The sequence below is a fragment of the Gracilinanus agilis genome, chromosome 4 (assembly GCF_016433145.1).
Source record: "Gracilinanus agilis isolate LMUSP501 chromosome 4, AgileGrace, whole genome shotgun sequence".
NCBI lineage: Eukaryota > Metazoa > Chordata > Mammalia > Didelphimorphia > Didelphidae > Gracilinanus > Gracilinanus agilis.
Genome location: NC_058133.1, coordinates 260,914,109 through 260,924,397, shown reverse-complemented (window position 1 = coordinate 260,924,397; position 10,289 = coordinate 260,914,109). Strand labels below are relative to the sequence as shown.

General features: G+C 46.1%; 1 protein-coding gene across 1 annotated transcript in view; it reads left to right on the top strand.

Annotated features, from left to right (window-relative positions):
* The window catches only part of GRM4 (glutamate metabotropic receptor 4), a 431,343-nt gene that overhangs the window by 202,685 nt on the left and 218,369 nt on the right, over positions 1-10,289 (top strand). Inside the window, exon 4 of the mRNA XM_044675279.1 lies at positions 8,337-8,491. Within this exon, the coding sequence (XP_044531214.1) occupies positions 8,337-8,491 (155 nt within the window). The remainder of the gene's footprint in view (positions 1-8,336; positions 8,492-10,289) is intronic.

Genomic DNA, 10,289 nt, shown 5'->3' with positions numbered 1-10,289 from the left:
GAGAGAGACAGAGAGAGAGACAGAGAGAGAGACAGAGAGAGAGAAAGAGAGAGAGAGAGAGAGAGAGAGAGAGAGAGAGAGAGAGAGAGAGAGAGAGAGAGGAGAGAAGAGAGACAGAGACAGAGACAGAAGAGGGAAGGAATAAATATAGGATAGAGAAGAACCTATATAGATATGAGGAAAGGGGTAGAGAAGGGAAGATGGGGAAGGATGAAAAAAGAAGGACGGAAAGAAAAGTGAAGGATCAAACTGAGAGAGGAAGAGGCAGAGAGACAGGTCCAGAGATGGAGATTGAAAAGGAGAGACAGGAAGGGCTGGAGAAGGAGAGACAGAGCGGGAGGTCTGTGCACCCCAACCTCACACTTCTCCTTCACCACCAGACTTCTGGATAGTTGTAGGAGCTGTATTCTAATGTTTATTAATTAGTCAAATCCCATTGTCAGTCAGCAATGCAAATGAGTTGCAATGCTGGTTGTGAGCCAGGAGGGAAGAGGAGAATTATGCCTCTTTGCCTCCTCTCTCGGAGGACCGAACCTGAGCAGCTTAGTAACTCAGCAGCTGACAGATGCATGTTTACACACACGCACACACTTGTGTGTGGATGTATGTGTCGGTGTATGTAGGGACACGTAGAAATATTTACATACATGTTTGTGTCTGCATACACATATGCATGTGTTTGGCCCCTCTTTTGAAACAGAGTCATAGAGCGTGGCTTGGGGGTCCTGAGAGATTAGGTGCCTGATCCCCGAGACCCACAGCCAGAGGTGAGACTCGAATCTGTGTCTCTGCCAACTGCCTTTGCATAGAGAGAGGGTTTGCCCAATGCCTGCTAAGCCAGGTTGCCGCTCCTGCTAAAATGTAGACCCTGAGGATGAATGGGGCCAAGGGCATGCATGCGTATATGTGTGTGTGCATGCCTTAGCTGTAACTTCCTTTACCTAATTTCTTTTCCATCTCTACTTCCTTCCTTCAATACTTCTGACACTTGTCCCACCTCCTTTTTATCCATATCTTCTCTCTCCCTTCTTCTTCAGACTCTCCTTCCTGGGACTATATTGCCTTCAGTTTCCCTGTGTCCTCTAGTCTCCTTTCCCTCTAAATTTTTCCTTTTCAGTGAGATGTAGTGAAAAGAGCACTGGATTTGAAGCCAGGCCCTGAGTTCATGCCCTGCCTTTGCTATTTATGACCAATATGATTTTAGAGGGCAGCTTGGAGATGCAGTGGATAGACCTGGAGTCCAGAAGATCTGAGTTCAAATTCAATCTTAGACCCTTACTAATTATGTGTCCCTAGATGTGTCGCTTTACTCCTGTTTGCCTCAGTTCCTCATCTGTAAAATGGGGACTCATTGGAGAAAGAAATGGCAACCCACTCCAGTATCTTTGCCAAGAAAAGCCCATAGAGTCACATAGAGTCAGATATGACTAAATAACTGAAAGATAATGATTTTAGGCTAATTTCCTTCTCTAGTCTTCAGTTACCTTCTCTAGCAAAAGAGGATTGAGATATGACCCTGGGCAAGTCACTTAACCCCCATTGCCTAGCTCTTATTGTCCTTCTGCCTTGGAACCAATGCACAGTATTGATTCTAAGATGGGAGGTAAGGGTTAAAAAAAAAAAAAAAAAGAAAGTATTGAGAGGGGTTAGCGAGATACCACAGAGGATCAAGTGCTAGCCCTGGAGTCAGAAGATCCAGGGTTCAAATCTGGCCTCAGATATTTCCTAGTTTGTGACCCTGGGCAAGTCATTTAACTCCATTAGCTTAGCCTTTTCCCTTTTGTCTTAGATTTAGTACTAAGACAGAAAGTAAGGATTAAAAAAAAGAAAGAAAAAAGTGATTATGTAGATGGTCTCTAAATTCTATGATCCTTTGCTCCTTTGTTCTCCTCTTGCCCTCCTGTCACCCATTTCCCCCATTTATCTCCTTGTTACCTCTTTCCTTCCCCTCACTTCTCCCCATGCAGTGGCAAAGGTGCAGACAAGTCTTATGTTGTTGGGAGGGAGCGAGGCGATCCCGTAGCAAAAGAAGCTGAGACAGACCCAAGTGGAGGACAGCAGATGCATCAGGGAAGGAGCAGGCTGGGTGGAGCCCTGGATGCTGGATCATCCCAACCATAGCCTCCTGGGAGCTTATGGGGTGTTTGGGGGGATAGTTTAGTAGCTGAGCCCCAGCCTGCATTGGAGACAGATGTTTAGAACTCAGCAAGTGTGGTCTGTAAGGCTTCCTGGAAAGTGTCAGTCACTTACGATAAGCTGGGGGAGAGGGGAAGCAGAGACAGGCTGTGGATTCAGCAGCTTTGGGCAGGTCCAAGGCAGGCCTGTCAGACAGGCTGGGTGACACCAAGGTGCCCTGGGCTCATAAACAGGGAAAGGGGAGGGAGATTTCATTTGGAAAGAGCCTCGACACTAACTCTTTTCTCTCAGGCTGGTCAGAAAAAATATGTACCGAGTCCTACTATTCACCTTCCTACTTGGACAATTATATACCTAGCCCTCAACTCAAGGAACCCCTAGTCTGATAGGGTGGGGGGAAGGGGAGAGGAGGAAGGGAAAGAGACACTGTCCTGGCCTTTGGGGAGATTCCAATCTGATGGAGAGAGTGTGACTCATTTTTATCTTCAGGGAGCTTCCAATCAGAAGGGGAAGACAACAACCAAGTCCAAATAGGACTCCCTTTCTGCTTGGGTGAATGCTGTCTTTGCATAGAAAGAGGGGCAGCTAGGTGCTGGCAGTCAAAAGAATGCCAGGCTTGGAGTTAGGAAGACAAGAGATCCAATCTGACCTCAGGCACTTCCTATCTGCGTGACCTTGGGCAAGTCACTTTACCCTGTTTGCCTCAGTTTCCTCATCTGCCAAAAGAGTTAGAGAAGGAAATGGCAAAAACCACTCCAGTATCTTTGCCAAGGAAACTCCAAATGAAGTCATAAAGAATCAGACCTTTCTGAACAGCATCAAAACTTAGAAAGTCTCCCCCGCCATCTTTAACTTGCCGTTTCCTAGAATTCTGGACCTCAAACTTCCTCTTCTCCCATCTGCTTTAGACATCAGCTGCCAGACATTCCCTTAACTGGTTTTTAATCAACCGCTGTATTGACAAGGTCTTCATTACTCCCTAATTGTCCATACATCTTTCCCCAATTTTACTCATTAAGAATTGATTTAACAAAGCAGTTGGGCTGCTAAGCCCTCATTGGGTCCTGTCACACATCCTTCTGTTTCCCAGAGAATCCTTCTTAGCCTTTATTGTAACTTCCAGCTCTCTCTTTGTAATTGTTCAATCATTTTTCAGTCATGTCTGACTCTCCATGATCCCATTTGGGATATTCTTGACAAAGATCCTGGAGTGGTTTTCCATTTCCTTCTCCAGCTCATATGACAGATGAGGAAACTGAGGCAAACAGTTTTAAGTGACTTGCCCAGGGTCACACAGCCACTAAAATATCTGAGAACAGATTTGAACTCAGGAAGATGAGCCTTCCTGACTTCAGGGCTGGCTCTCTATCCACTGAGCTACTTACCTGTTCCCTACTTCTCTCTATTTGTTCTCAATTGTGTATCTTCTCAGTTTCATTTTGTTTTGTTTTGTTTGGCAAAGGTCATTTCCAGTAGGGCTACCAATCCATTTCCCTCCCCTCAATTTGAACCATCTCCTCAAAAACTGCCATATCCAGGAAACTTTCCCTGATTTAACTCAAATTCTGATCAAACCTGGACTCCGTGGCCTCTTGATACTTAAGTACTCTAGCTCTGTTAGCCTACGTGCCCCCTTTTCCTATGAGGGTTTGCTATTGTTTCCCCCATTCAACTCTATTAGCAAAGTGAAGATCCCCGAAAAAGTCAGGGATTGTGACTTTCTCATCAGTCTGGGAGTCTCTTTTTGGATTTTAGGGTTCAAATATATTTTCAATCTAGACACTAGAAGGGATCTTAGAATCAGTCAGTCAGCTAGCATTTATTAAGCACCTACTATGTGCCAGGTACTGTGCTGAGCTCTGGAGACACAGAAAAAGATAAAATCTGTTCGCCATCAGCTCACACTCTTGGGGCGGGGGTGGGTGGGGGGGGGAGAGGGGGAGACAACTGGCAAATGACTGTGTCCCAAAAGGATACGTGCCGGATAAATCGGGCATAGTTTCAAAGGGAAGACAAGAAGATTAAGGAGAAATAGAAAGGCTTTTTGTGACAGGTGGGGTTCCCCCACCCCCAGTATTAGAAATATTTATTCTACTTTTAAAATAATTCAAATTAACAATTAACAGCAAATATTGGAGGCCCTTCCTTGTCAGGCTGTCTTTACTTCCTTTGAGTAGAGCTTCTTGGATCCTGGTTAGTGGCTTGTAAAGATCACAAATAGCAGAAAGGACAGTAGAGGGAAAGAAAAGGAGGGGAGAAAGGGAGATAGAACTAAATATAATCAAGTCAGAACTATTGGAGAGTGATAGGCTTGAGAGAATATCCCAAAGACAAGAGGAAAGAAGGAAAGAGACTTAGAGGAAACCAAGAGACAAAGATGAGGAGGGAGAACATTCTAGGCATGGAAGACAGCCAGGGAAATGCTTGGAGCTGGGAGATGAGTGTCATGTAATCAAACCCACTTTTTTTTTTTAAACCTTTAGTATCAGTTCTAAAACAGAAGAGCAGCAAGGACTAGGCAGTGGAGATTAAGTGACTTGCCCAGGGTCACACATAGCCAGGATTCTCTGAAGCCAGATTTAAACCCAACACTCCAGGCCTGGCACTTTATCCATTGCCCCCAACCCACTTTTTTAAAGCCCTACTTTCCATCTTAGAATTAATATTGTGTATTCCAAGGCAGAAGATTGGTAAGGGCTAGTGACTCACCCAGGATCACACATCTAGGAAATGTCAGAGGCCAGATTTGAACCCAGGACTTCCCATCTCTATATCTGATTCTCAACCCATTGAGCCACTTATATGCCCCAATACTTGTTTTAAAGATGGAAATTGAATAATTTAATGAACAAGTTAAGGGATCTGCCTAGAGTCACACAGGTAGTTCATAGTTGGCAGTAAAGGATTTGAATCCAGGTCCTCTGACATCAAATTCAGCATTCATTTTGAAGGACAAGAATTATGTTCCCCATCATACCTGGAGTTCCCTGAAATCAGGAACTGTCTACCCCTATCAGTCAGTCTGGAGGCTCCCTGAGATCAGGGAGTGTCTCTCTCTTTCCTTTGTTTCTCCCCATTGTCAGCAAAGGACATCAGACACAGGGCAGGGTGCCGACCATTTGGCACGATGCAGTGGCTAGAATGTGGAACCCGAAGTCAAAGAATCTTTGTCCTCTTTCTGAATCACAGCTGGGTGATCTTAGACACATGACTTCAACTGTCTGGGGCTCACTAGTCTAACAGGCAGAGTGACGTCTGGTCTCCCTATCCTCCCAGGGCTATTGGAAATGTCAAACAAGACAACAGATGTAAAAGATTTTGCAAAGGAAACCCAGAATTATGGACTCACAGAGCATTAGGCTTGGAAGGGACCTTAGGACTCATCTAGACCAGTCTTCTCATTTTGTGAAGGAGGACCAGCTTCTATGGCTTGTGCAGTCTCCTAGTCCCTGTGCAGATGTTACCAGAACCTAACCTATGATGGAGGAAAAGATGGATACATTGGGGTTATTTATTCTGGGGAGGAGAAGGCTGGGGAGAGGGGGAGCTTGGGGCTTCAGCAGAGAGGTGTTTAATTTGTCCTCAGATACGGGAAACAGGAAGCTGGGCATCAGACTTAGATCACTTTTGGAAATCCACGTGCATTCTCAGAGGCAGATGAAACAAAAATAAATGCGGGTGACTTTGTGGGGATGGTGTGGGTCCAGAGTCTGGGGACAAGGGCCGGATGCAGGGAGGGTAATAATAGGAATGTGGGTTTTGGTTCTGAGAAAACTACCCATCCCTACTATTAGAGATGACCTGGCTGCCACCTGGCAGGTGAGGGGATCGTGGGAGGAAAGCTACAGGAGGAGGAAGGAGTGAGTAGAGCAGATAGATGTTCGAACAGCTCTGGCTGAGGTTTCTGGGAGGAGGAGATGGCCACAAAGGAGATGAGGTGGGAGGGGGGAGACAAGAATTTCTGGAAAATCAGACCTCATCATCTCTTGGATATGAGATATCCCCCATTGGGTACAAAAGTGGATCCAAATTTATCAGTCCATAAAACCCCACCTTAAATAGCAACATTCCCTGTCCAAACCTCCTCTATTCACCAAGGTCAGGCTTTTCTTTCAGAACCTCTTAGGACTGTCCTTGATGTGGCCCGATGTCACCTATATACATAGATTGAGGGTGAGGCACAGACATATCTTTGCAAAATAGTCTTGAGTTCCGCCCCACTTCTCAGCTCGAAGGCTTCTCCCCTGGTCCCTCTATGGTCCAAGGAAGTAGAACTCATCTGCTTGGTAGACTCCTGGCATGTGAAATGAGTTCTGAAAAGTTCTGCTAATTCACTCACTGTGTGACCTTAGGCAAGTCACCTTCTTTGTTCCCCTTCTCTCCATTTGTAAAGAGGAAAGAATTATGTATGCCTGTCTCTCCTCTCCATCCCTTTTCCTTCTCTTCCCAGAGAGATGTCTGGAATGCAGTTAGAGATGTCCATTCGTTCATTCATTTATTCATTCATTCAGCACCTACTAAGTAACTAGAATGGTGCTTGATAAGGTCTCTTCCAGCTCTCAACTGATCCATTAGGATCTCCCAGTTCCTGTCTAGGAGAGATCCAGACTTATAAAACAGGCAGAACTTGCCTTCTAACAACTTAATAGCTTCTAGTTCATATTTATAAAGTGCCTTACAGTTTGCAAAGTGCTTTTTTTTTTAAACCCTTGTACTTTGGTGTATTGTCTCATAGGTGGAAGATTGGTAAGGGTGGGCAATGGGGGTCAAGTGACTTGCCCAGGGTCACACAGCTGGGAAGTGGCTGAGGCCGGGTTTGAACCTAGGACCTCCTGTCTCTAGGCCTGACTCTCACTCCACTGAGCTACTCAGCTGCCCCATGCTTTTGATTTTTTAATCCTTACCTTCTGTCTTAGAATCAATATTGTGTATCAGTTCCAAGGCAGAAGAGTGGTAAAGGCTAGGGTTAAGCAGGGTCACACAGCTAGGAAGTGTCTGAGGCCAGATTTGAACCCACAACTTCCCTTCTCTAGTCCCAGCCCTCAATCCACTGAACTATCACAAACTACTTTTATCACAACAACCCTGCAAGGTTAGTAATGATAACCGACACCTAGATAGAGCTTAAAGATAGTCATGATCTCATTTGATCCTCTGAGTAGCCTTTGAGTTAGGTGCTAAGGTATTATTATCCCCATTTTACAGATCAGAAAACAGACTCAGAATGATGACATGATTTGCCTAAGGTCATGCAGCTGGTAACTGGCAGAGTTAGGATTTGAACCAAAGTATCTCTTGACTCCAAATCCAGAGTCCAGTGGTAGTCTGATGCTACCTTATTAAGCAACTTAGGTTAATTAAAAGAATAAATAACTATAGAGATGAGACATGTTCCCATGGAAAGAGCTCCCAGCACAAAGGCAGCCTCTGCAACGAGCATGAGAGGCGGCCAGGGGTCCTGGGGCTCAGAGGAGGGGGGACGTCCCCTTGGAGTGAGACGTTCAGGAGGCTTTCAGAGAGGAAATGAGATGGGGAGGGTGGAGAATGCCATGGAGTAGAGGTTCCAAGACAGAAAGAGACATATATTGAGGGGTCCGGGGGGAGTTGCTTCTTCAAATGGAGCTTTAATCTCCGTCTTTATCACTCACTGCCTTCCAAGAGGTGCTAGGCAGAGACAGCACTGAGTGAGCAGGTGTGAACAGAGCTTGGCGTGAGGGCATCCAGGTGTGGGATTAGAGTTTGTAGACACACGATAAAAGGGCTCCCTGCTGAGGTAGTGCAGGGGGGCTGTAGGGAGCCGGCGGGTTTGGGGAATGGGGGACAGGAAGGAGCCTGGGGCTTGTGTTGGTTGTCTTCTCGTCCTGGAGACTGGATAGAGGGGGATAGAGGGATAGGTCTGTGGCTGGGGGGATGTGACTGTGAGTCAGAGCCTGGCTGATGTGGGCTTGCTGCTAGAACTGGAGTGGGGAGGTGTTGGATGTGGAATTGAGGGATGTGGCAGATATGGGAGACAGACTTGCAAATGCAGGGACTGGTGCTGAGGGCTGAGCGGTGGGAGTGGGGCTAGGTGCCTGGGCCTGGGAGATTAACCATGGAGCAGATGTGAGGTGAGGGACCTGCATGTGGACTTGGTGATGGGGGTCAGGGAGGCAGCTATGGAATGGGGAGGGGGCAGTTCATGTGTTATCTCTCCTCCACAGGCGGGTGTTGGAGGCAGCCAGGAAGGCCAATCAGACAGGCCACTTCATCTGGATGGGCTCAGACAGTTGGGGCTCCAAGATCTCACCAGTGCTGCACTTGGAAGAGGTGGCTGAAGGTGCCGTCACGATCCTCCCCAAGAGAATGTCTGTGAGAGGTAGGCAGGGTATCATTGCCCTTCTTTTCCTTCCCCATCCCTAGGCCAGGGAGCAGATCCAGGCCCCAGGTCTGATATTGTTACTTACACCTTTCCCCCTGTCCCCATGGAGTTCCTTTTGGCCTTTGTATGGAACTTGAGTATGGGTTTCTTCTCCTCCTTTCCCTCATCTTCATCCTGAAAACAAGTAGGTCCTGGGAGACCTGAGTTCTAAGTCTGACTCTGTTCTGGTTCTAGTTCTCTCTTACTATATGGCCTTGATTAAGTCACTCTGGGCCTCAGTTTCCACATCTGTAAAATAAGGGAGCTGTGGCAGCTGATCTCTAAGGTCTCTTCAAACTCTAGAATCAGTCAGGCATTTGATGGTATGCTAGGATTTGTGCTGGACTCTGGAGATCCAAAGCTAAAAATGACCTGGAGATGCTTACATTCTCTCAGAGAAGAAAACTCATACATAGGTAAAATGGAACAAGACATATGAAAAAGAAATAAAAACCTATACAAAATTATGGTTCAAAAAATGAAAAAGAAATAGAAAACATACAAAATATTGGTAAAATGTTAAAAAAACATACAAAATAATGGTATAAACTATTAAAAAGAAACAGAAAACATATACAAAATAAATGCAAATTAAATTCTATATCGTGTTGGGAGCAGGCAGTCTCCTCTCATCTCTCCTGCTGCTCTCCACTCCTACCCCCTTTCAGGGCTCTCTGACGAGGCTATATTCTAATTCCCCAGTGTGAGGTGAGGGGAAGAGGAGGTCATGAGCTCTTGACATTCCTACCTCCCAAATGAGAGGCTGGTGCGCACTTTGCAGGTGATGGGTCCGCGCAAGAGTCACCCTAGGGCGGAACAAATCGATCTGGCGGAACTGGTTTGGAGAGCAGAGCATGGTAATAGCCTTAATTGGGTAGCACGCCATGCTCACAGAGGAGAGGAGGATCTTCTTGCTCCTCCTCTGTCTGCCCCCACCCCCACTTCCTCCCCTTCCCTCTCCCGGATGCCTCCAATCTTTGCCATGCTTGGTGCTTCTCAACCTTTCTGCTGTTCCCATCTCCTCAGGCCCCAATATTTCCTTTATTTAGTGGTAATAACAAGACCCCTTCGCACTCCTGCAGTACCTTCCACATTTCCAAGTGCCTCAGCGCCCATTATCTCATTTAGTCTTGGATTCACAGATTTCAAAGCCAAAAGGGACCATTAGGGGCATTGAGTTCAACCTCCTCATTTTACAGGTTAAGAAACTCAGACCCAGAGAAGAGATGTGACCCAGGCCAGGAACTGGGTTGGTGGAAAAACAAGAGGAAGACCGAGCATCTCCTCACTCCCAGCTGAGAGTTCTTTCTGCCAAGCTGGGCTGTGTCTCAGGGATCTGTACTCAGTCATCCAGATGACGGCACATTTAGCCATCCATTCAGGCTACAGTGCTATTTCACCAAAGTATAGAAGGCATTGGAGTACAAACCAGTAATCATGTGATCTTAGAATTAGAGCTAGAAAGGAATTTAGAGGCTCTCCAACCTGACCCTCTTATTTTACAGATAAAGAAACTGAGGCCAAGAGAGGTCATGGAATCATGGGAACATAGATTTAGAACTGGAAAGGACTTCAAGGCCTAACCCTAGCCCTCTTATTGTACAGATAAGGAAACTGAGGTCAAGGGAAGTCATAGGATCATGGGGAGAGTTTTAAGGCTAGAAGGAATCTTAGAGGTCATCGTCTGGATGGTTTCATTTTATGAATGAGAATCCATGGAAGTAGAGTGGTTCAAAATCACATGACTAGAAAGTGG